The sequence below is a fragment of the Numenius arquata genome, chromosome W (assembly GCF_964106895.1).
Source record: "Numenius arquata chromosome W, bNumArq3.hap1.1, whole genome shotgun sequence".
NCBI lineage: Eukaryota > Metazoa > Chordata > Aves > Charadriiformes > Scolopacidae > Numenius > Numenius arquata.
Genome location: NC_133615.1, coordinates 1,639,823 through 1,666,372, shown reverse-complemented (window position 1 = coordinate 1,666,372; position 26,550 = coordinate 1,639,823). Strand labels below are relative to the sequence as shown.

Below are 26,550 nucleotides of genomic sequence, written 5' to 3'. Positions count from 1 at the left end.
GAGAAGGAGACTCCACCACCTCTCTGGGCAGCCTCTTCCAGGGCTCTGCCACCCTCACAGGAAAGAAGTTCCTCCTCATAGAATCCTAGAATGGTTAGAGTTGGAAGGGACCTTAAAGATCATCTAGTTCCAACTCCCCTGCCACGGGCAGGGACACCTCCACTAGAGCAGGTTGCTCAAAGCCCCATCCAGCCTGGCCTTAAACACTTCCAGGGATGGGGCATCCACAACTTCCCTGGGCAACCTGTTCCAGTGCTTCACCACCCTCACAATAAAGAATTTCTTCCTAATATCTAATCTAAATCTCCCCTCTTCCAACTTAAAACCATCACCCCTTGTCCTGTCACTGCATCTCCTGACAAAGAGTCCCTCTCCGGCTCTCCTGTTGGCTCCCTTCAGATTTTGGAAGGCTGTTCATGTTGAGATGGAACTTCCCATGTTCCAGTTTGTGCCTGTTTCCTCTTGTCCTGTCCCTGGGCACCACTGAAAAAAGACTGGCCCCATCCTCCTGACACCCACCCTTGAAGTATTTATAGGCCTTGATGAGATCCCCCCTCAGGCTTCTCTTCTCCAGACTCAAAAGACCCAAGAAGTCCCTCAGCCTTTCCTCATCAGAGAGATGCTCCAGGCCCCTCAGCATCTTTGTAGCCCTCTGCTGTCCCCTCTCCAGCAGTTCCCTGTCCTTCTTGAACTGGGGAGCCCAGAACTGGTCCCAGTGCTCCAGCTGGGGCCTCCCCAGGGCAGAGCAGAGGGGGAGGATGACCTCCCTCCACCTGCTGGTCACCCTCTTCCTGATGCCCCCCAGGATGCCATTGGCCTTCTTGGCCACAAGGCCCCATTGCTGGCTCATGGGCATCCTGGTGTCCACCAGGACTGACTCCCAGGTGTTTCTCCCCAGAGCTGCTCTCCAGTGGGTCCTGTGTTGTAGCTGCCCTTCTGGTTTTTTAACTGATTGTTAGTGAACATTTTTCCCAATAAAGGGAATGAAATGCTCTGATTTAAAAGAAAAAAAAAAAAGAGTAGAAAACACCCCTGGAAATGAGTGTGTTACATCTGAACGTAAAACCCTTTGATGAAGGTTTCTCTTGCAGGATTGGGACCAATTTTATTTTTAGGCGAAAGCTCACTAAAACTTACTTTCAATAAGAAAATTAATATACACATAGATCCTCACAACAAGATCTTCCCGCGTGTTGCAGACTGAAGAAATGGATCGAGGGGCCACTTAGTCGAATCCAAAAGCCTTACGTTTGGTTAAAGCCGATCTTTGGAATTCAGCCAAAGTCCTGAAATACCATTCCCAGCTGATCCATTTACGTGAGTTTGGAGCTTTGCTTATCACAATCAAGGACTTGATGTTATTTTGCGGCAGAACGATCGCGGGAGATAAAAAAAAAGGAGCTGCAGGTAGTAAAAGTCCGTCCATTCAACATATTCATCAGTGACCTGGACGAGGGGACAGAGTGTATCCTCAGCAAATTTGCTGATGATACCAAGTTGGGTGGGGTGGCTGACACCCTGGAGGGCCGTGCTGCCATCCAGCGAGACCTGGACAGGCTGGAGAGCTGGGCAAGGAAGAACCTCATGAGGTTCAACAGGGAAAAGTGTAAGGTGCTACACCTGGGGAAGAAGAATGTCAGGCACCAATACAGGTTAGGGGTGGACCTGCTGGAGTCAAGTTCTGAAGAGAAAGATCTGGGGGTCCTGGTAGACAGCAAAATGCCAATGAGCAAGCAGTGTGCTCTTGTGGCCAGGAAGGCCAACGGAATCCTGGGCTGCATAGGGAAGAGTGTGGCCAGTAGGTCGAGGGAAGTCATTCTCCCCCTCTACTCTGCACTGGTGAGGCCACAACTGGAATACTGCATCCAGTTCTGGGCTCCCCAATTCAAGAGGGATAGGGAACTACTGGAAAGAGTCCAGCGAAGGGCAACAAAGATGATTAGGGGATTGGAGCATCTCCCTTATGAAGAAAGGCTGAGAGAGCTGGGACTCTTTAGCCTGGAGAAGAGAAGGCTGAGGGGAGACCTTATCAATGCTTATAAGTATCTGAAGGGTGGGTTGAAGGAGGAGGGAGCCAGACTCTTTTCAGTGGTTGCCAGTGAGAGGACGAGGGGCAACGGGCACAAGCTGGAACATAAGAGGTTCCACTCGAATATGAGAAAGAATTTCTTCACGGTGAGGGTGCCAGAGCCCTGGAACAGGCTGCCCAGGGAGGTGTGGAGTCCTCTTCTTTGGAGATTTTCAAGACCCACCTGGATGCAGCCCTGAGTAGCATTCTCTAAGCAATCCTGCTTCAGCAGGGGAGTTGGACTAGATGATCTATACGGTCCCTTCCAACTCTAAAAAAATTCAGTGAAATTCAGTGAAATTTTAAAATTAATAGCGCTCATTTCACAGCAAGGAGCGTTAACACGACTTGTCTTACTCGAAGGAACTAATTAGGTGTTTGAAACATTATAAAAGCATTTGTTACCCACCTTAGAGATATATGGGAACTGTAATTATCTTTTTTTTTTTTTTTTATTTTTAACACGCTGATACCGGAATGTAACGTGATCTTCAGTCACTGGAAATTACATGTCGAAATGTCGAAGCCTCGGTTTTACAAGAAAGCAGATGACTTTAGTCAAGGTCTTTTATTTTTAGACTGTAATTTACGGCCAAGTTGGGTTTGTGAAAGAAACCCCCGAACGTAAAGGTGCCCGATTCAAGGATGTTTGCTGCTTTTTAGATGATTCCTGCGGTGCCGTAGCATCCTGTAGCGCGTTAACCCCTCGCTGGTAGGCAGGAAAAGTTCACGCTGGAACTGGCCAGCTGGTAGGCTGGAGAAGCTCACGCTGGACTTCGAGACGTTGGTGACGCTCGTCTCACGTAACTTCACCCTGAGCGTGTGTCACTGGGGACAGGTCACTGGAGCTCGAGGGAGAAAGATGTGTTTTACAGCATCCATCTGACGTGTTCTAGACATCTCTTTTACAAAGCCAAGTGTAGGGTTGTGATGTTCATAAGGAGCTTTTTTTTCTCTTTGCTAGCTGGAGGGTTCATGGTGTCACAGAAGACATCGCTGCCAGACGTGACATTGGCGGACGGCTTCTTTAAACAAAAAGGGGTAATTTTTCCTCACTACTCTTGATTACGTTGCCACAGGAGAAAAAGAAAAAGAAACCAGAAGTCACAGAAACCAGAAACAGTGGAGTCAGAGCAGATTTGATGGTTTGAAGGACCCGTATGGGTGTCTGTGATCACCTGGGTGCCAAAATTCTAGAAAACTGTGAGCAGGAGCTCTATGCCGGGAGAAAATCCAGGTATTTTTGTCCCGTGCCAGGAGAATATCCAGCTATTTCTGTCCCAAGCCAAGAGAACAACCAGGTATTTCTATCCTGGTTCACGATCTCGCGCTGCCCTATGTGCTCCTAGTGTTGCATTTGGAAGATGCTCTAGATGTGATAGCTGGAAAACGCACGTTATGTATAAGAAATTAAACATAAAAAGGCTTAATTTGCTCAGTGCTTTCCCGAGGTGCGTGGGGGGAACCCGCTGGCTGGCCAAGAACAGGGAAACTTCCCTCTCTGATTTTTTGCCTGGGCTGGGGGCAGCCTTGAGCTGCTCCTGTTCAGTGGTGCTCCCAACCTGGAAACCATTGAATTCCTAGAGCTCAGAGTGGGATTTGAGTTTATTAACTTTGAAAATATGTGTGAATACTGTGCTGCAGACACCCTCAGCCACTGCCAACCTGGGTGCTATTTCCAGTGGGAGCAGTTTTCTAGGAGTGGACTGGCCCATCACTGCAGGCCATGAGCTCGTTGGGTTCATCAGCTTGGGTGGTTCTACAGCTCCTGGTTTACAGAGAGAAGCGTCCTGGGAGATGGACGTCGCTTATCACCACTGAAATCTGATGGGAGATGAGCACTGAAGCTGCTGAGATTGCATTTGAAGATGAGCACGGTAGAGTCTAATCAAAGGATGGATTGGTTGGATGCTTCCCAGTGGCTGAGGCTGGGATGGGACGTGGCAAACGCAGATCTAAGAGGAACAGCAGCCTTGGGTCTCCTTGTGAATATTTTCCATGGCTCTCAGGAAGTGACTCAATGGCAGCGTGAGTGCTGAGGGCACCAGATAAACGTACGGTTTTCTTTTCTTTCTTACTAGTTAATGGGAAAAGACTTATGGAAGGGATGCTACAAACCTTTCCAGACTTGCATATATGTATGACCACAGGTACCACAGTCACAAAGTATTGAACCAGAGATCTGGCTGGAGTTTTCTTCTATCTCCTTTTGCTTCTCTCGCTTCTTTACTGCTATTTTGGGATTGGAAGGTAGGCTTGTTGCTTCTTTGCCGTTTAAAAAAGAGTTGTATACATTGAGATAGAGTGGCCGCTGGTCTTGTCATCCTGCAGGTAGGGAAGGAACCTTTCACATCATCCATGAGTCCAACCATCAACCTAACGCTGGCACCGGGGTTGTTTTCCGTAGAATCCTAGAATGGTTTGGGTTGGAAGGGGCCTTAAAGATCATCCAGTTCCAACCCCCTGCCCTGGGCAGGGACACCTCCCACCAGACCAGGTTGCTCAAAGCCCCATCCAGCCTGGCTTTGGACAACTCCAGGGATGGGGCAGCCACAGCTTCTCCTGCCATGACTTCTCAAATACGATGGATAGTGGTTTAGCAACTTGGCAATAGAGACATTAAGCTCCCGTCGTCTCTGCTGAGGGATGATCCGACCGTTTTCCCCGAGGAATGTTCACCCAAGCTTTGTGCAGTCAATCCTGGGAGGGCTGGAGCGATGGTGGAGCCTGGTGCTGAGAGGGCAGGGACCGTTCTTTGGTCTGAGGAGTCTCATTTTGAGGAATCGTTCCCCCAAGGAACGATAGTCTCCATTCCTTGGATTGGTGCCGAGCCTGTTGCAGCCCAGAGAACCGCAGCAGCGCTACGAAAAGTTCGACAATTAGTTGATTTGGTCTTAAATGATGTTTTTTCTGCAGCATGAAATGGACATTATTGCTGTTGTTCGCTTTTCAGAGGGCTTCTAGTAAAGCCGAGCGAGGCACACCACCCGTAATAAATCGGTTACAAAAGCAATTTTGCCTACTTCTGTTTGCAGATTGTCCATGAAATGACTGTTTTCATCCAATTTAAACCTTGCTTTACTGTTTAAGGATTGTGGTTTTCCTGGATAATCCCTCATTAATGATTCTGGGTCTGGATCTTTTCTCACCACTCGTTTTCTCCCACCCCTTCACCTCTGGGTGCTCCCGTTGCTGGGAAAATCTAGATGGGTCTTGCCCTGATGGGAGGAGGGTGTCCTGTTGTGTCCCTCTGGCCAGGGGATGCCACCTCCCAGTGTCTGGGCCGTCTGGAGACCACCAGGACTCGCCACTGGGAGCAACTGGTGGCTCAGTGATGGCAAACTGCTGGCCCAGTTGGGCAGAAGGAGAATCCTGGCTCTCAGCAAAGCCCAGTTTTCATCAGCTGGATGTTTACAGTCCCATATGCATCTCACTCCCTGTATCAGGGATGTGTTCTTTTATTAAATAGCCGTTTCTTTCCATCAATTTTTCCTTTTTTTCTGTTAAAATAAGAAAAGCAAAGAACCAGTACGCTGTATACCTTAAGAAGCGTTAAAATACAAGTCTTTTTTGTCGCGCTTGCGGCGTTCCCAGTGGGCCCCATTACCTGATTTAGGCTTTTTAAAATAAAAATAATAAAAAAAAAAACAACCTCTATAGACAAACAAGCCTCAAACTGAGGTTTGAGAAGTGATCATACCATCCAGGCTGCCAGCTGCTTAAATAAGATCCAAATGCATTCAAAAATGGGGTTTTTTTGGTTTTTGTTTTTGTTTTTTTTTTTTTAGGGAACGGGCCGTCAACACATCTCAAGCCGGGCTCCTTCAACTCACCGTGGGCAACCTGAAGCCGGAGGAGACCTACACCTTCCGAGTGGTGGCATACAACGAGTGGGGCCCGGGAGAGAGCTCGCAACCGGTCAAGGTGGCCACCCAGCCGGAGCGTGAGTGTGCCCAGCGTCGGGGCCGGGGAGGGAGGGATGGGGGGGCTTGGCAAGGGCGGCAGCGGGACCCGTAGCCACAAAGCGCGGCTTCGTGGTGCTCGTAGGGCTTTGGTTGGAGGTTTTCGTAGAGGTCCTCTTAAAAAAGATGCCCCAGTCCTTAAGGTTCGGTGAATAAAACCTTTCCCTGGGTTGGGCTATTTCTGGCAGAGCATCCATCCAGCTGCTCAACAGCTGCATTTTGGTACTGGCTGTCATGACTTTGATGCTCCGGCATCCCATTTTCTATTATGTGACAGCATGAGTGCCACCAAAAGCTATGGTATGATACAGAAGACGTTGGTTTTTTCACTAGGAAACAGAATAAACTTACTGAAAGCTACAAAAACTTCCCACTGGAGTAAACGTTTTGGCTTCTTGGTCTTTAAACTCAAATATTTTCTATTTGGCTTATTGGTGTTTAAAGCCAACTATTTTCTATTTGGGTTATTGGTGTTTAAAACCAAATCTTCTCATTTTGGCTTATTGGTGTTTGAAACCAAATCTTTTCTGTTAGTTACTGTTTTAGCGGTAAGCGTGTTTTATAAACCTTTGGAGGGTTTGTTTTGGAGCCGGTGGAACCTTTCGGAAGGTTTTACTGGAAGTATTTGCATGCGTCTCTTGTCCAGAAAGAAGAGAAATTTCTTCTGGTTGAGTTTGTTCCTATTGCAGTTTCTCTCGCTCGGAAGGGCCGTTACAGAGAGAGGATTGAGACATTATCGGAGCCCTTCTATGGCAAAATGGATTTTTTCGGAAGAATTGGCCCTAAAAATGGGACTGGGATCTAGTTGTGAGCACAGAGGTGTGGGCGCTGCGTCTCGTACTGGTGGGCACTGGAGTGCAGTGGTGAGCCGCAGGGGTGACGGTGGGATGCTGAGCTGCTTTTAAATAATAAGCCCCTGCCAGAATATGCTCCCATTCTATAATAAGGTGGAAAAATGGAACGCTCACCGAAGCACAGAAGCTGTTTTACGTCGTCACACATCGCCAGGGACAGAAATTTAACCGAAAGGCATTTATTTGTCTGAAACCCCCCCGTTGTGTGAAGATAACGGCCGCGCTGGGAGACCCTGAAAATGCCTTTTCTTGACTCGTTTGCCGCAGGTGACTCGTTGCTGGGAGCAGGTAGAGGAGGTGGGAAGGGTTCTCCACGAAGGGGTGGAGGGGGAAGAAGAGCTTGGAAGCAAATCCTGGGATAAGACGAGCCTCCGGAGGTGGCTTTTGAAGTGTTTAATTCCTTTCACAGCTAAGCCGGGCCCCAGGAAGGGTGTCTCTTAGGGACAGTGGGGGCATCCGCAACGTCCCCCGACCGGGCACGGGATGTTGTGAACAAGGGGAGAAGGGACCTTTCAACTTAGATTATTCTGTGGTTTTGTGTTTAGAGCTTTGTTTATCACAAACCATGAATTTTACTCCCCGTCATCGCTTCCCAAACCCCCAGGAGGAGCAATGTTAGTGAAATATCACCCGAAACATGTAATGCTATTTTTCTGGACGGCCTTGCCTTTTAGATACATCTTCAATTCCTGCTCTGAGATTGCAGCTGCCACGTGCCAACACAAGCAGGGCTGTATCCCAGCCCTTTTTCCGGGCAATAATTCATGAAAATCACTTTATGAATAAAATCTGAGTCTTTTCAAAGTAAGGCATTAAGTGACTACGCATCAGCATCATTTATCTATTAGTAATTTCTCTCTGCGTAGACACACACAAATGCGTATATATGCACTTCTGTATATGCTTGTATTTTATATATATTATATATATATATTTTTACAGAAGTAAAATAACATTTTAATCTAGAAAATGCCCTCACAAAGTCCCAGTGACAAGCAGGCACCGCTACCCCCTGCTGTTACCGTCTGAAGCTGCCACACCGCACAGGTACCGGCTCCGTAAACGTTGGGAATATCTCTCCTATTTTAATAACTTGAAGATTTCTCTTCAAGTGTCAAGTTTGAGCATGGAGAAAAATATTGCTTTCCATTTTCCTTTTGCCTTTTTTTTTTTTTTTTTTTTTTTATTCCTGTTGACCAAATTATCTTATCATTTTGAAAGCCGTCTCTCCTGCCCTGGGAGGCAGTCGGCTTCTCTGCGGCTGTCTTTTAGAACACGCTGTAACTATTGTACAATAAATTACACGGCTGCAGAGAAATTGAATTTCCACATTATTTGAAAATATCAGAAGTATTATGCAATCTGGCATTGTTAAAGAAGGGGAAAAAAAAAAAAAAAAAGAGCTGATGAAAAAGGACATCTGAAATTCATGTCTGTCGGTGCTGGTTTGTTAAAGTGCATACATTTGCTCAGTAATCAGTTTAAAAGATCAACGGAACAAGTTCCAGCTTTTTGAAATAATCATCCCGAATGTATGGGCTGGATTTATATGAAGGTTTTTGTCCCCAGATTAACATCCTCCCTCCTTCCCCCCCTTCTTTTTTTTTTTTTTTATTTTTCTTAGTAAACTACAACCCCTTTCTCTCTGCCTTTATGGTATATAATTTCACTACAGTATTATCAGTCGGGATTTAAATCCCTGCCTGCTTAAGCCATGTCTAATCTTTTCATACCGCGTGCGGAGACTTTGTGAGTTATTATTTTGGCTCCTCAAGATGCTGCTAAAGCAGCTGGGTTGGAGGGAATAAAGAAACGCGTCTTTTCCCGCGAGGAGGATTGAAATTGTCCGTCCGAGCTTTGAAAGCTCTTCCCCGCTGCGGGACCGGCTCACGTCTTTCTCCCAACCCTTCTGAATTCAGACCGGTTTCCTCATAAATCTTTGTCTCCGTGACGTGCGTCCGGTGTTGGAGAAGGAGGAGATGAATAGGAAGGTGTCTCAGTGTGCCCCAAAGAAACTCGACAGCATCACTCCAGCCTCATAAACTCGCCTTTTATCATCTCCGGAATCAAGTCAGTGAGCGCTGATGTCTCAACTTCTCCCTGAGGATCTTTAAGGGCTTTATAAGGAGTAATTAATTCCCGTATCCTCCTGAGGTAGGACAGTATTGCGGTACCTGCTTAGGAGAAGCCCAGCTGTGTACCCATATGTCTCCCCCCTCCTGTGCTATCCAAGAAATCTGTCCCCCCCCGTGGTGTCCCCCAAGGTGGGGAGCAGCCGGGAGGAGCCGTGCTCCTCACCCCAATGGCCTGAAAATGCAAATTCTCAAACAAATATAGAGTTTTGGGGTGGCTTTGTGTACTGAGTGGGGCATTTTGCAGCAGCTAGAGGGTCCCCTTCTTGCCTTGGGGGACTTTGGTCACCCAGATCCACCCCTGCCTAGATACTTCTGGAATTATTTTCAATTCCCCTTAGAGGCCGGAGCATCAAACCTCAGGAATTCAGTCCCTTACTCATTTCAGAGTTTCATTTATTTTTTTTTGTGATTACGGTGGGGGAGCATTTCTTTTCTTTCTTTTCTCATTTCATCACTGACTGGCTTCGGCGGAATTTTCTCGCGAAGACAAATAGCAGCAAAAACTGCCATCAGGACTGCATTAAAGCAGTCGCACCAGCAGTTACTCAACTGGGTTTGGTGGTGTTTTTTCTACAAGTTTCCCAGTGGAGGCAATATTCTTGGAAGTTACTGCACGGGAAACGTTAAAGAGACGCAGCCAAAATTTGAACCGCGGTCTCTTTTAACATACGTTTCTTCTGCAAGTGTCAAAAGCGCATAGAAAATTAAAAGGCCAGTAAAATTAATGCAATGAAATTGCAAGTTTGCTGCTTGTTAATCAAATCTTTGCTTATTTTATATATGCTTATTTTTATATTATGCTCAATCGCTTATCAATCAGCAAGTTTGCTGATGATACCAAACTGGGAGGGGTGGCTGACACCCCCGAGGGCCGCGCTGCCATCCAGCGAGACCTGGACAGGCTGGAGAGCTGGGCAAGGAAGAACCTCATGAGGTTCAACAGGGAAAAGTGTAGGGTCCTGCACCTGGGGAAGAAGAATGTCAGGCACCAGTAAAGGTTAGGGGTGGACCTGCTGGAGTCAAGTTCTGAAGAGAAAGATCTGGGGGTCCTGGTAGACAGCAAAATGACAATGAGCAAGCAGTGTGCTCTTGTGGCCAGGAAGGCCAACGGGATCCTGGGCTGCATAGGGAAGAGTGTGGCCAGTAGGTCGAGGGAAGTCATTCTCCCCCTCTGCTCTGCACTGGTGAGGCCACAACTGGAATACTGCGTCCAGTTCTGGGCTCCCCAGTTCAAGAGGGACAGGGAACTACTGGAAAGAGTCCAGCGAAGGGCAACAAAGATGATTAGGGGATTGGAGCATCTCCCTTATGAAGAAAGGCTGAGAGAGCTGGGACTCTTTAGCCTGGAGAAGAGAAGGCTGAGGGGAGACCTTATCAATGCTTATAAGTATCTGAAGGGTGGGTTGAAGGAGGAGGGAGCCAGACTCTTTTCAGTGGTTGCCAGTGAGAGGACGAGGGGCAACGGGCACAAGCTGGAACATAGGAGGTTCCACTCAAATATGAGAAGAAACTTCTTCACGGTGAGGGTGCCAGAGCCCTGGAACAGGCTGCCCAGGGAGGGCGTGGAGTCCCCTTCTTTGGAGATTTTCAAGACCCGCCTGGATGCAGCCCTGAGTAACATGCTCTGAGATGCTCTGGGCAATCCTGCTTCGGCAGGGGAGTTGGACTAGATGATCTTTATGGTCCCTTCCAACTCTAAAAATTCAGTGAAATTCAGTGAAATTCCACGTGAAAAAGCAAGGGGAAGGGGGGGATGTCTTTAAAGCCCACTGAGATGACACAGGTACAGGTCTATCCGTGCTGCTTGAATATCCTTCATGGCAGAGATTGCCCTTTCCATCCTGTACTGATGGAACAAAAATTAATCTATTTTTAATAGACTTACAGTTGGTCCCATCTAATGAAGGGTTCACGGGCTCCATCAGGAGCCTTCTTTGCCTCAGTCGGGTGTCACAGTGATGAGGACGTGGTGCTCCTGCTCTCCATCCATCAGTTTACAGCAACGTTATATATATTCTTTTCAATTGAAAAAATCATTTATATTATATTATTACTTTAAAAAGTCTCTATCTGAGCCTGCAGTCTCACCCTGCCAATTTTTTTACGTACAAAAAGATCCCCGCAATAACGAATGGCCGCATCGGTTTTGGGCAGTGTCCTTTTTTTGCAAGATGCAGGATGTTTATGTATTTATATATATTTAATATATTTATCCATATACAAAAGAGCTGGGGCAGGCAGAAGGGTGAGCGTCTCCGGTGTAGTGCCTCGGTAGCGAATTTTTCTCCTCGCTTGATGAAAGGCTGAAGCCATCCTGAAAAATGTGTCCTGTGGAGTCATTAATATCCTCCTCATTTGTGTGTATCCTTCCATAATGGCTCGGGAAAATACACCCTGGGGTAACTTTATGCCCATCCTTGCATGGATCTTTAATTTTATGAGTAATTTATGTGGAGCATTGGCGGGGGTGGGGGGTGGGGAGGTTTTCAATGGCTTTAAACTTTAATGAAACGTAACTTCTTTGCCAAAAGTTGGGCAGACCGAAAGGAAAAGGTGGAGGTGTCTGTTTTCCTGTCCATCTTCGAGTCCTGCTTCTGGTTTCCCATCCATTTTGCCAATTTTTGGGGGTCTTTTTCTTGAGAGAGAAGAGTTGCTTCAATCTCAACTCTTGGAAGTTGCTCTCTTGTGCACTGGAAAATAGGAATTCAGATCCCCCGAATAAATTTTGTCTTTTGTTTCCTGTGGATTTGTTTTGACGGCGCGTTTAATTTCAAAGAAAACAGAAAATAATTTTATTTGGGGGGGGGATCTGCGCCGTGTTCCCATGGGAAATGATTTCCCTGCTCCCGTTCCCAGCTCCCGTCCTCCTCTGCCGCGTCATTTAAACTGGAGTCAGGGCTGGTTCATAGAGACTTTCGCCATTGATAATTGAGATAAAAGATGGCCTCCTGCTGGTTTTCTCTTCAGGCTCTGGTTACCTTTAGTGCCATGGCCTTTTTTTTTCTTTCTATTTCCCCTTGAATTTCTAGTTTCTCTTGGGGAACACAATGCGGTCCTTTAAGGCAGCTTCACCGACCCCGTCTGCACTTACCTGCTGAATATTTGGTTCCCTGGGTGTCATGGGGAGGGGGATTAAGGCTTTTGTAAAGGCTGTTTGCAATAAGGAGATAGAAGGAGGCATCAAATAAGAGAAAAATGAAAATGTGTACTGCTTCCTAGAAACTTTGGAAAAAAAAATTCGCAAAGAGGAGGAGGTGAAAATACGGTGTTTGATTCCTGCACATCCTCATCTCTTCATTTCTGAAGACCAGGTTGGATGGGGCTTTGAGCAACCTGGTCTGGTGGGAGGTGTCCCTGCCCAGGGCAGGGGGGTTGGAACTCGATGGTCTTTAAGGTCCCTTCCAACCCAAACCATTCTGTGATTCTATGAAATGGGCACAACGGTGAAGACGTGGGAATCTTCATCCACTGAAGATGTCCTCCAAGCCCTTCTCTCTGAAATAGGAGAGCAGGTTCTGGCTCAACAAGAGCAGGAGAGTTTGTTATCGGCTTGGTCGACTAAGAGTTAAAGACCAAATTAAATCCAGAAAGTAAAAATGTTCATTTTCAAGTTGCCTTGGGGTCAATTTTAAAGCACCACAAATCGCTTGCTGTTCATCATTCATCTTAATTAACTGAAATAACGCAGTCAAATTCTTCTCTTTTGGGGTTTTTGTTTGGTTGATTATGTTTTTTTTTTCTGACTGGCTCTTCTGCCTCCTTTGAAAAGTGTCCGTCTCATTAGGAATTTGCATTGCTATATGAAATGTTATAATTAAAATTGAATTCAAATTACTTCGCATCCCCTTTATGAGACCTTCTTACGTCTTGGTGTCCTCAGTTGCACAGAGGAAGAGCCCCAGTAGAGGAGAAATAGATATTATTTCAGATGTGTGCACGGAATCCGTCCTGCTGCAGTTGTGAGTAGGCATCTCCGTGGCTTCACACTTAGGGCAGAAGTGCTGGTACATCCAATGCGGGGCATATCAGTGCCAGGCTCAGGAGTTGTTTTCCTGTAGATGGAGGTGAGATCTGGGGAAGAACTTCTTTGCTGTGAAGGTGGTGAGACCCTGGCCCAGGTTGCCCAGAGAAGCTGTGGCTGCCCCATCCCTGGAGGGGCTCAAGGCCAGGTTGGAGGGGGCTTGGAGCAACCTGGTCTGGTGGGAGGTGTCCCTGCCCAGGGCAGGACGTCAGTACTAGATGACCTTGAAGATCCCTTCCAACCCAAACCATTCTATGATTCTTTCATCACCATTTTCACCGGACTCTTTAAGTATAGATTGAGTACAGCAAGAGCACGGCAAGGACCAGAGGTTTGGACTTTGGGTTTGGGGTTCACAGGAAATTTTTTGATGTTGAAATCTCTTGTATTTTAAAGTGCAGTGAAAACAATTCTTGATTCAGAGTATCACAGAATGATATGGGGTTGGAAGGGACCTCTGGAGATCATCTAGTCCAACCCCCTGCCAAAGCAGGTCCACCCAGAGCAGGTTGCACAGGAACGTGTCCCGGCAAGGTTTGAATATCTCCAGAGATGGAATTGCTTTCCTTTTTTTTTGCTTTAATGAAACAATGTCTTTCATTCTCTCATCCGGTATGTAAAAATAGTGAAAAACTTACACCAAAATCAGTGCGAGTAATTTCCAAGTTATTTAGAATAGAACTATTTTAGTTTGAAAACATCATTACTGGCAGTTTCAGCATTACGGAATTACTTTGCTTCCTTTTTCTCACTAAGCAAAAATTGTCACTGTTTGGTTTTTGGGGTTTTTGGGTTTTTTTCCTCCAAATGTTTTGATGTCTGTGAGCACCGTGTTTATTGGAAATAATCTTGCTTCAGTGAAAATACTCCAAATGCTCTAAAATGAGAAGAGGGGTTTTCCATTTCTGAGGTTGGTCTGCGCCGCGCGCTCCTTCCTTCCGGTGCTTCCTGGAGGTGGTTGATGTGAAGAATTGGGTGCTTGTCACCTAATCGTTGCCTTTTTTTGGGTTTTATAAATAATAAGCTTCGGCAGTTAGAAGGGTGTTGTAATTCTGCTCCAGGTTTGCTGAGCTGCAGAGGCACCAAGTGAAACACTTGGCTTTGACTGACTCGCCGCGAAGGAGCCGAAAATTAAAGCCACTTTTATCTGAAAAAAAAAAAAATAATCAAAATGCAGAACAGATGAGTGTATCTTAATCAACTATGCAAATCAAGGCATTGCATCATTTGCATGAAATCTCCATTTTTTTCGGTCCATGATGCAGACAGTGAGGCAGAAGCGCAGTGGTTCTGCCTGGATACCCCTCGACCAGGTGTAGGACAGATGGACAGCCCCTGGCACCCCTTACCCTGATGAAGATGTCCACCTTGCCAGTACAAAACACGTTGCAGTTGGAAGCTCTTCTGCACTAGGGTCCATTTCCTTCATCCTTATGTCCCTCAAGGGAGCGTTATGATGCCACAGTCCCCGGGCAGCATGGCCGTCCTTCCCCCTCGCTGCTGGTGGGACACACACCACCCTGTGTGTCCCCTGGCTGTGTGTCCCCAGCCCGACTGGGCAGTTGGCTTTGGCTCTGGCACATCTGTCCCTGGACAATAGTCGCTTTGCTGAGATTTATCCAAAAAACTCTGCTTTCCCTACAGCTTTCCAAAAACACTAGTAATTGGGGCAGTGGTAATGAGCTGGAAATGAAATGAACTTCACCAAGCTTGATTTGGGCACCAGGAGGAGGCCTGCTCAGTGCCTCCAGCTGATCTGATGCCACCACATTTTACTGAATGATAGAATGGTCTAGGTTGGAAGGGACCTTTGAGATCATCGAGTCCAACCATCAACCTAACACTGCCAAAACCACCACTAAGCCATGTCCCTCAGGACCACATCTGCATGGCTTTTAAATACCTCCAGGGATGGTGACTCCACCACTGCCCTGGCTGAATGGTGGTGCAAAGCTCTTCTCAACCCTTTTCATCAGAAACAAAGCTATTTCTGTGGGGAGACAGGTTCTATTTGTAGGACAGACGTTGTCTAGAGACCTAGATGATAGGTTCTTTGTGCTATGAGGCCATTTGTGCTATGATTTCTACAAATGTAATGGAGGGACTAGACCTGAGACAGAAGATAGAGCCTTAATCTTCTGCAGTTGACCAAAGGATGTGCTCCAGCCTACTACTATTCCTGGGAAGGGCCAAATCATTCAAACATTTCGGGTAGGTCCTTTGGTCCATGTTGGTTGTCTCTGTGGGACATCAGAACCCATTGCTTTGTCACAGAGGTGTCACAGAGCTCCCATCAGGGACGTGGGTGCTGCCATCACTGGAGGTGCTCAGCCTGTTCCTCACCAGTTCCTCTTCAGGAGCACAGCACCATGAGAGGGAGAAGGTCGAAGAGAAAATGTCCTGTAAAACAGGCTGCTGCTGAGCGTTTCTAAAATAGCTTTGGATGTAGGGATTGAAATTCTGTCTCGGTTCCATTTGACGTGCATTCATCTTTGTTTTAGCTGGGCCCTTCTTCCTACCCCAGAAATCTTGCAGTATAAATAGGTAAGATAAAGAATGGGTAGGAGATATATTTTTATGCCATTTTATGGGAAGGAAACTGAAGCATAAAAGCATTAAATTATTTATCCAAGCTCCCTCTGGAAGCCTGAGCCAGGGTTGCTGGAACCTGTCTTTCTGCGCGCTGTTTCTTAAAAGAAAAGGTTGAATTCCTGTCCCTCTGGAAGTCAGTAGTTGTTTTTTAGTTTGGACGCTATCATTTCACCGAAGAGCACAGCGGGGCCTCCAGCCCGAAACCCTCTTCCCTTCAGAAGGGTTTCCTTCCATTTTTTCAGACCTCAAACAAACGCAGGGCATGTTTGGCCAGCCAGAAGCAGACGGATTTTGTAAGAAAAGCTTGTTTTAGAAATTAATTTATCTTGTTGACTGCAGACTGTTTTTTTTAGTGTCTGTGTTTGCGCCCCGTATTTGCTTTCAAATACCTTATTGACGTTAGCGAAATCTTAATAAATTTTGATCCGTGGAGAGATTTTCTCCCCAGTGCAAACTGTTCCAACAGACGACTTCTTCCTCCATCCACAAATTGCGTTTTTCCTCCCAAAAACACACCCCGTCGGTATCTTGTAATAATTAATAGTAGGAAACCGTATAAAATAGTGTGTTCTTTCGGGAGTAACCGGTTGGTTACAGGGGTTCAGTTCCTAGAACTGTGCACTGGGATAGATGCTGAGGTGTTTGAAATTCAGGCAAAATAAGTGTGGGAGTGGAAATGCTGGGTACTGAAGATACTTTTTAAAGTTTCTTTATTAATTAAGAGCCCATCTAGGTGTTGGGCTGCTTCTGCTGTCGCTGTCGTACCCATTTTTGGCCAAATTTTTCTTTGGCAAGAAGATAACGCCATACTCCCACCTGCCTCTTGTTCCAGTCTTTCTAAAGTTTGTATTGTGTTGTAGCCCACGGTGACATTTGGCGTCTCTGGTGATGCTCAGGTCCCCATCCTTCCCCCAAGTCCCTGCCTGTCCCCAGCAGGAGGGTGGAGGAGAATGCGTTTCCCAACCTCCTCCAGTAGAGGCAGCTCCAAGGAGGCACTTTCCCATCACTGCAGAGTTTGGAGCTGAACCACCTCCATTGCATCACTTGGTGGTACCATCCCTGGTCCCACGTTCCTTAGCAAATCAAAGAGTATTGGCCACCTGTGCCCAGATGGCCAAGAGGGCCAACAGCATCCTGGCCTGTATCAGGGAACTGGTGTTCAGTGTGGGGAACTAGGTTTCACTGTGTTAATAATTACGCTGCCTCGAGGCTCTCTGAAGTTACTTCTTGGACTTGTTGGAACGAGTCCAGAGGAGGCCATGAAGGGGCCCCATGAAGGGGCTGGAGCCCCTCTGCTGTGAGGACAGGCTGAGGGAGCTAGGGTTGTTCAGCCTGGAGAAGAGAAGGCTCCGGGGAGACCTTCGAGCCCCTTCCAGTCCCTCAAGGGGCTCCAGGAAAGCTGGGGAGGGACTCTGGATCAGGGAGGGGAGCCATAGGAGGAGGGGGAAGGGTTTGACACTGAAAGAGGGGAGATGGAGATGAGATGTGGGGAAGAACTTCTTTGCTGTGAGGGTGGTGAGAGCCTGGCCCAGGTTGCCCAGAGAAGCTGTGGCTGCCCCATCCCTGGAGGGGTTGAAGGCCAGGTTGGAGGGGACTTTGATCAACCTGGTGTGGTGGGAGGTGTCCCTGCCCATGGCAGGGGGTTGGGAATCGATGATCTTTAAGTTCCCTTCCAATGCGAACCATTCTATGATTCTATGATCTTTCCTTGCAGCACGGAACCAGATTTTAATGAAATATCGTTAAAGCTGTTAACTACAGAGAGAAAGGGGGGGAGCAAAAATCAAAGGCGCAATCAAAGCATGCACTCCATTATCAATAACTGCAAGTAGCTTCATAAATGTTTTATGTTTGAAATGTTTTCAGTGCGGATCGGCAGCGAACCAGCTGTTTAAACAAAAAGTGAAATGTAATAACAGGAACATGTTAATCATCGTATCTCATTATGGAGAGGAATGAATCACTAGGAAAAATGATTTTTTCTAAAGCAGCTTCCGTGATGGAGATGGCAGAGAAGCCTAACTTGGAATTAACGGGCATGTTTCCTTAAAAAAATGGAGTTGGGAGAAGTGGTTTTGTGTTCCGTATGAAAGCACGGTGGTAGTACGTGCTCGGTGGTACGTGCTCTCTCTTGGAAGGACTTAATGCAAAGATTTAATGCTCTTTTCTACCTGAAAGGATCCAGAGCATGAGAGCCTTGAGTGGTGCTCTCGGTGCAGGACCATCATGGCCACTAGAGAGGACATTGGGTGGACTATAGACAGCAAAAGTCAAGACCCCTGGGAGCAGAAGAAGGAAGAAAAGAAGTAGAACCATGATCCTTTCACCTCATATTTGGGCATTCACGTTCAAGGTGGTGTCTAGGACTTTCTTGTCCATAGGCTGTCATGCAAGCTTCTGCATCAAGACACCTTAGAGCCCAAGGCTGGAGCACATCCATAGCCCACCAAGAAGGTCAGTGTCTTGTGACAGATCTTAAGGTAACAGTCTTGGGGTCACTTGGGTTGGACTATAGACAGCAAAAGTCCCCTGGGTGCAGAAGAAGAGAGAAAAGAAGTAGGACCGTGATCCTTTCACCTCATATTGGGGCATTCAAATTCAAGGTGGTGTCTAGGACTCTCTTCGCTGCCGTGCAAACTTCTGCATCAGTGTACCTAAGAGCCCAAGGCTGGAGCTCATCCATAGTCCACCAAGAAGGTCAGTGTCTTGTGGTAGAACTTAAGGCAACAATCTTGGGGTCACTGAGGTCTTTACCTAGCAGAACTGCACTCATGGTGTTTAGGTGCTCCTCTGCCCTGGGGCTTTGGTATGAGCCAGATTCCCACCGGCACAGGCAGAGTGGCCTTGGGTGCAGAATGCAGAGCTTCAGAAACTTAAGAAAACATCAGGTTTGAGAGAGATTTTGAACATGCTTAGGCAGTTGCCAAGCAATTTTTGACGTAGTTGCCTACATTCCTATTTTAAGCCCTTGTGTCTTTCTTGTATCTTATTAACTATTATTATCAGAAGTTTAACTGAACAAGAGCAAAGAGGAAATCTCTGCGGAAGAATAGTGAAGGCTCTTGAAAGAAGAAATTGTGTTCCTGCTGTTTCTGAGGAGCAGTTGACTATGTGGACGTCTGGTTTTATGCATCTGAAAATGAGTGGGGTCAATGACAGAGTCTCTCAATACAAAGTACAGAGATGCCACCCCTTTCTACTCCTACAACAAATCAAGCTTGGAGGGTTACTAGAGGTCTTAAAAGCCTGATACTCTACAAGTGGCCAGGTCTTCCCAGCAACTATTGGCCATCTCGAGCTGTGAAGGCCTCCTGCTGAGCTTCTCCGGGTCTGCTTACCCCAAAGTCAAGCTGCATTGGCTCAACTTGTGCCATCGTACCCCAGAGATAGGAATCTGAGCGTGGCTTCTCCTGCCAGAGGCTCCCAACTTGCCCCATGCATGTGGGACATCAGCAGCTGGGTCAGGACACACATCCCTGGAGGTGTTCAAGGCAGGCTGGATGGGGCTTTGATGAACCTGGTCTAGTGGGAGGTGGAACAAGATGATCTTGAAGGTCCCTTCTGACCCAAACCATTCCATGATTCTGTGTGCAGTACCATAAGATGGAGACATGAGTTATGGATGTTCTCTGGAGGCTCTTCACCTATGGTCAACTGCTTATGACCTCTTTGGATTTATAAAAACTGCTGGCAGAAGGTTAGCTCCAACAATAGCCCATAATCTGTAAGACTTGAGAACTGCTGGAAGATGAAAAGCAAGACGTACCGTTTACATAGAGGACAACCATCTCTGCTGGGGCCAGCTCAGATTAGAAACACAATGAATATGTTGCAAACACAGGTATTTATTTCTGCAATAAAATACACCTAAAATCAAGGTATATATCAGGTGCCCGTAGTAAACATCATCTTCTAGCGCTGGGAACATTGGCTTTGGGGCAGTGAGGCTCATTCTTACAACACAGCGTGGAGACACACCAGAAAGCTGTGCCGCCAGACAGCAAGACCTGGACAGGCTGGAGTGTTGGGCAGAGAGGAACCTGATGAAATTCAGCAAGGGCAAGTGTAGGGTGCTGCACCTGGGGAGGAATAACCCCCTGCACCAGGACAGGGTGGGGGTGGCCTGCTGGAGAGCAGCTCTGAGGAGAAAGACCTGGGAGTCCTGGTGGACACCAGGATGCCCATGAGCCAGCAACGTGCCCTTGTGACCAAGCAGGCCAATGGCATCCTGGGGGGAATCAGGAAGACTGTGGCCAGCAGGTGGAGGGAGGTCATCCTCCCACTTTGCTCTGCTCTGGGGAGGCTCCATCTGGAGCACTGGGTCCAGTTCTGGGTTCCCCAGTTCAAGAAGGACAGGGAACTGCTGGAGAGGGTATAGCAGAGGACCACAAAGATGGTTATGGGCCTGGAGCATCTCTCTGATGTGGAAAGGCTGAGGGACTTCTTGGGTCTTTTGAGTCTGGAGAAGAGAAGCCTGAGGGGGGATCTGATCAAGGCCTATAAATACTTCAAGGGTGGGTGTCAGGAGGATGGGGCCAGTCTTTTTTCAGTGGTGCCCAGGGACAGGACAAGATGAAACGGGCACAAACTTAAACATGGGAAGTTCCACCTAACCATGAGGAGGAACTTCTTTCCTGTGAGGGTGTCAGAGCCCTGGAAGAGGCTGCCCAGAGAGGTGGTGGAATCTCTGTCTCCAAAGACATTCTAACCCCCTTGGACGTGTTCCTGTGCAACCTGCTCTGGGTGGCCCTGCTTTGGCAGGGGGTTGGACTAGATGATCTCCAGAGGTCCCTTCCCAACCCCATATCATTCTGTAATTCTGTGACTCAGCCCAGTAATAACAGAAAGACAGTTAATGCATATTTCTAAAATCAGTTTGGGGGAAAAAAATAAATAATTTGACCTTTTTTGGCTTTGGGTCCGATTGCTGCCAGTGATGGGGAGTGATTCCCCCAAAACCACCCCAAAACCGGCAGCGGTGAGAGCAGCACCGAACTCATTGCAAGCAGTTGAGGTAACGTGTATTTATGGAACAGGCTGAGACGCCGGACCCGTCTTCCGTGGGAACAGAAGGGCGTTCTGAGAAGAACGGTGACTTTTAGACTATATTGAAGCATTATGATAAAAAAAAACCCACCCTCCTCAGTCCTCTTTTTGCCCTCTTTATCCTTTTTTTCTTTTTGCCTTCGTGAAAGGATGCTGGTAGTTGTAAGAGGCTGACTTGAGAAGCGACAGGATTTCATGTCTTGTTTTAATGGAACGTAAAGCGATATAGGAATATAGGAAAAAGATTTAAAACTTCATGCCAATTTTCACCAGATTATTATTTGACAGAAGGGATCGGGAGAGATTATGAAATGCTTTGCGCGCGCTGAAAACACGGAGACCTTAAGCGCGTTAGAGCGCCTGTCGGAACTATGGAAATAGAGCGAAAAGGAAAGCGGGACGAAGGAAATAAAACCATTTTGAACGTCTCCACGGTGCGTCTACACCTGAAACTGTGATCGAAGACTGTTCGGGGTTCGTCGGGGGCTTTTCTCCCGTATCCGTCCCCGTTCTGCGGGAGCGGGAGGGATGCGGGGAGCGCGGGGTCGGACGCTTAGGGATTCACAAAAAAAAAAAAAGAACTCTTAGCGTGAAACCGCCCCGTAACGGGGCTGTAGCTTCAGGGAAAGGCTGTTCCAGGAGCTGTAATTCTGTTTTCTGCCGGTTGTACAATACCGTGCCGGTTTGTTTTACGCCACGGCCCCGCTCCCTCTTGAAATTAAAAAAAAAAAAAAAAAAGTTATTTTTTGGCGTTGGAGGTTTTCAGAAATAACCTCCCGCTTGACCTTCGCGTTTTTGCCGCAGTTATATAAATTAATATAATTCTATATGGATAATTAATATAATTATATATATAAATTAATTATATTGGTTTCTTCAGCCACCAGCACCATCCTGGTGTCAAGGCGGTCGAGACTTTCCCTTTCAAAGCGTCTCTACTTTAAGGCTCAACCTCTGTCTTTTCAGAAGGAAGCAAACCACGTCGTAGTTCCCCAGGCGGGATGTTGTAATGATTTATGGTGGGTATTTGGGTTGTGAGATGAGCCCTGTGATTTCTCTAACTGCTGGGCACCGTGCGAACACAGGACTATTATTTAAGAGCAGAACTGGGGCTACAGATTTATATCATATCAGCCTTCCGGTCCCTCAAGGGGCTCCAGGAAAGCTGGGGAGGGACTCTGGATCAGGGAGGGGAGCCATAGGAGGAGGGGGAAGGGTTTGACACTGGAAGAGTGGAGATGGAGATGAGATGTGGGGAAGAACTTCTTTGCTGTGAGGGTGGTGAGACCCTGGCCCAGGTTGCCCAGAGAAGCTGTGGCTGCCCCATCCCTGGAGGGGTTCAAGGCCAGGTTGTATGGGGCTTGGAGCAACCTGGTCTGGTGGGAGGCGTCCCTACCTATGGAACTCGATGGTCTTTAAGGTCCCTTCCAACCCAAACCATTCTATGATTCTATGATTGGAGCTTATACTACTGAGGACTAGCTTTTAAGGTGAAATGAGGGTTTGTAGATGATAGAGTAATGCAGGTTGGATGCTGGCATGTCTCTGGTCCAGCCAAAGCAAGGTCAACTCTGACATCAGCCCAGTTGCCCAGAAGAGCTGCATGATTCCTTCTGACCAAATCCATCCCATTGCTCCATACTCCCAGCTTCCTGTGGCTTTACGGGAGCAACCTCATGCCACTGCTACGTTCGGGGGGACACCAGGCTACAGCCCAGCCTTTGTGGGCTCCCGCCTTCACTGGAGCGTCTCCAGGACTGCCCGTAAGGCTTCACATCTGAAGGCTAATTGCTTGCTAGAAGAAACCAAAGCCTGCTGCAGCGCACCAAATCAATTTATGATTTAATAGCATCAAGCTGGTGTGTACAGAGCTGGGAGAGAAACACACAACTAAGTGGTGTCTCACTGGAAACCAGCTTTAAGTGTGTCGATGAGATGACTTTTGGAGTGTTGGTGTTTGCCTGTGGGTTTTTCTGATGGTTCCTCTAATGGGAATCCTTAGCTTGAATTGGTCTTGGATGATCAGGTTTGCATGTCTCCTAGATTTCCTACTACTCCATCTATTGAGTGCATTAGATATTTGGTCTCATTATTTCCCAGAAATTTAATTTTACAAATCATAAGAGTCATAGAGTACCGGGTTGGAAGGGACCTCAAGGATCATCTGGTCCAACCTTAAAGAGGAAGTCCATCCCTTGAGCCAAAGACACAGAGATGGAGCCTTGATGGAACAACCCTGTTCAGTGTTTCATCTCTTCGTGGTGCTAAATCTGCAGGAATCTTTTGGCGGTGTACTTCCCATGGGTTTATCATTCCTTTTGTATTTTCTCTGGAGTTTTTGAGGCGTTGGGTGCTGAAGTGGTGCCGGTGCAGGCACTAGATGATTTGAAAGGTCCTTTCCAACCTAGGGAACTCTGTCCCTCGGAGTGTGCACTGGGCTGGGTCTTGCCACACGATGGGGGAACGGGTTTTTCACCTCATCCTGTCCTTTCCGTTCCATGCAGTGCAAGTCCCCGGGCCGGTGGAGAACCTGCGGGCTGTGTCTACCTCACCGACCTCCATTCTGGTCTCCTGGGATCCTCCTGCCTACGCAAACGGCCCCGTTCAAGGCTACAGGCTCTTCCTCACGGAGACGGCGACGGGGAGGGAGCAGGTAAGCGGTCGTCGGAGCGGTTCTGCTCCATCTGCGGAAAGGAGATGTTTGGTGGAGGCATCTGCAGGTCTCGAAAGCGCTCAAAGTGAGATATTTTACAGATTAGTCCTCCAGGTTATAACAAAACGTTGCACAGACTGGTCAGAAAAGAGAAAATCAAGCAAAATAAACTTCCACCAGTATAAAAGAGGTTCAGGAGGTAGAAGGAAGCAGCCTGTTATATTTTAACCGTTCTCAGCTTTACGCTGAAATTTAGTAATAATGCCAAAGAGTGTTTAAGGAGCCTTTGGACTCCCCCTTTATTTGTGCAAAATCACATTAAGTGCAGTTTGTACGTGTGATATTTGCAGAAGGTACATTTTTTTTAGTTGCTTCTTGTAACTTCTTTCGAGGGGGGAGGGTAAAATAATCTGAATCCAGAAGTGATGCCTGTTCTCTCCAGACTGACAGGTGCTCGTGGTAATAATCGATAGGGAAAGAAATCGGGGATCTTTTTTTTGACCTGATAATCCCAGGCATCAGCGCTCTTGTGCCTCAGTGCTTTTACGGGAAGTTTTATATCGTCCCCATTTTTTCGGTGCTTGCTTTTATTTTACTTCCTTTTTTTCGCCAAAATTCCCCTTTTGATTCTTTGCCTTTCTTTTTCTGCTGTCCCTGTGGAGTGGCAGCAACTGGCTTAACCACCAAAAAACCCCTCTTCTCCTGCATCGTAAGTAATGAAACGCAACTCCGAGGCGCTCAGATGAGCGCCGAGAACCCAGCTGGAACAAGCCCTTCTGTTACAAATTACCTTTTATTCCAACTTAAATAAGGATTTAGCTCCACTTCTCAAAGAGTGAAAAGCTCTGCTCTAATCCGCTCATCCCTCGGCACGGCCGTGGCGCTGGCTCTCACGTATCCCCTTGGTTTCTCGCCCCTGTGTGCTTAGAACGTGGAGGTGGACGGGCTCTCCTACCGCCTGGAGGGGCTGAAGAAGTTCACCGAGTACAGCCTGCGCTTCCTCGCCTACAACCGCTACGGCCCCGGCGTCTCCACCGAGGATGTGACGGTCACCACGCTCTCGGACGGTGAGCGGGGACGGAGGGGCTCTGGGGTGGGCAGGTTGTGCCTGTCGGGTGCAATCACGAGGCTTTTTCTTCTGCCAGCGTCTTTTGGAGGAGGAATTGGATGAACCTTGGATTCGGTAACCTCCTTGCAATGAAGCGAGGAGCTTATTGAACCCAAGGTTCCATGGAGTGGTACCCTCTGAGCTGGTGCTTGTCTCCAAGGATAATTGGTTTAGTTCGTTATTCCGATGTCTAATAATAAGACATAGGATAGTCTTATATATATATAAGGATATAAGTATATCCTTATATATATATATATAAGGATAGTCTACTTTTCTCTTTATTTTCAATTTTATTTCAGCACAGGTGTATTCTTTCAACTTATCAACTGTAGCTTTATTATTATTTGAAGAGCCAACCGCCTGGTTTTTGCCTGTGTTTTAAACACAAATGAGCCAGGGCTTCCATCTTTGCACCATCCTCCTTCCTCGTGCCGTGCTCCTGTGGCTCGCAAGCGAGAAATTGAATTTGATTTTGCCTCGGGAAGCACTTAGTTGTGTCTGATATCGCAAAACTTGCGCACGCCTGAGTCCTCGGGAAGTCACTGAGCCCGATGAAGCCACTCGGCCTCAGGGATCCTCAGGGGGTTCCTCAGGGGTCGATACTGGGACCAGTGCTGTTCAACATCTTTGTCGGAGACATGGACAGTGGGATAGAGTGCACCCTCAGCAAGTTTGCCGACGACACCAAGCTCGGTGGCACGGTCGACACGCTGGAGGGAAGGGATGCCATCCAGAGGGACCTAGACAGGCTTGAGAGGTGGGCTCGTGCAAATCGCATGAAGTTCAACCAGGCCAAGTGCAGGGTCCTGCACCTGGGACGTGGCGATCCCAGGCACAAATACAGGTTGGGCGGAGAATGGCTGGAGAGCAGCCCTGAGGAGAAGGACTTGGGGGTGTTGGTGGATGAGAAGCTCAACATGAGCCAGCAACGCGTGCTGGCAGCCCAGAAAGCAAACCAGATTCTGGGCTGCATCAAGAGAAGTGTGGCCAGCAGGTCGCGGGAGGTGATTCTACCCCTCTACTCTGCGCTCGTGAGACCCCACCTGGAGTTCTGTGTCCAGCTTTGGAGTCCTCAACACAGGAAGGACATGGACCTGTTGGAAGGGGTCCAGCGGAGGGCCACGGAGATGATCAGAGGGATGGAGCACCTCCCCTATGAAGACAGGTTGAGAGAGCTGGGGTTGTTCAGCCTGGAGAAGAGAAGGCTCCGGGGAGACCTCATAGCAGCCTTCCAATATCTGAAGGGAGCCTACAGGAGAGCCGGAGAGGGACTCTTTGTCAGGAGATGTAGTGACAGGACAAGGGGTAATGGTTTTAAATTGGCAGAGGGGAGATTCAGATTAGATATTAGGAGGAAATTCTTTGCTGTGAGGGTGGTGAGGCACTGGAACAGGTTGTCCAGGGAAGCTGTGGCTGCCCCATCCCTGGAAGTGTTTAAGGCCAGGCTGGATGGGGCTTTGAGCAACCTGGTGTGGTGGGAGGTGTCCCTGCCCATGGCAGGGGGTTGGAACTGGATGATCTTTAAGGTCCCTTCCAACTCTAACCATTCTATGATCCCCAGCCCTGGCCAAGATTGGGAATAACTTCACTGCAGTCATTTGGGCTACAAAAGTGTAGAAATTGGGTGGAACTGGATGATCTTCAAGGTCCCTTCCTACCCAAACCATTCTGTGATAAGAGGGCTATCGGCAGGCTCTAAAACAGACCCCGTGGAAGGGACTGGGAGTGTGGGGAACCCCGAGTGGGGGACCTGGTTGAACCTCAACCCCGTTTCAATCTGTGCTATTCTGGGCTGTATCTTCATGGGTTTCATCCACGAGAGCCCCGGCTGGGCTGACACTGAGATTTTACCTTTGACACCTCTGCAATATTTTTTCAAGTGCTACTTAAATCTACCCAGCAAATTCAGTTTTCCCTTGTAATACAGGCTGGATCTTGGCAGAATAAATTACTTCACACTTATAATTATAAAAACAAAAGGAAAACAAGTGAAAATGAATATTTTGCATAATGTATGTAGATTTAATTCACACTGTGAAGTGTAGAACCGCGGCCCCATATTCCACTTTGGTTTTAAATGTCACCTTAAGTGGGAAAGGGAAAGATTG

General features: G+C 47.5%; 1 protein-coding gene across 1 annotated transcript in view; it reads left to right on the top strand.

The window, feature by feature from the left end:
* Nucleotides 1-26,550, top strand: part of LOC141476561 (netrin receptor DCC) — a 581,575-nt gene that overhangs the window by 413,137 nt on the left and 141,888 nt on the right. The window contains exons 9-11 of the mRNA XM_074165252.1: nucleotides 5,857-6,011; nucleotides 23,183-23,331; nucleotides 24,260-24,398. Coding sequence (XP_074021353.1) covers nucleotides 5,857-6,011; nucleotides 23,183-23,331; nucleotides 24,260-24,398 — 443 coding nt within the window. The remainder of the gene's footprint in view (nucleotides 1-5,856; nucleotides 6,012-23,182; nucleotides 23,332-24,259; nucleotides 24,399-26,550) is intronic.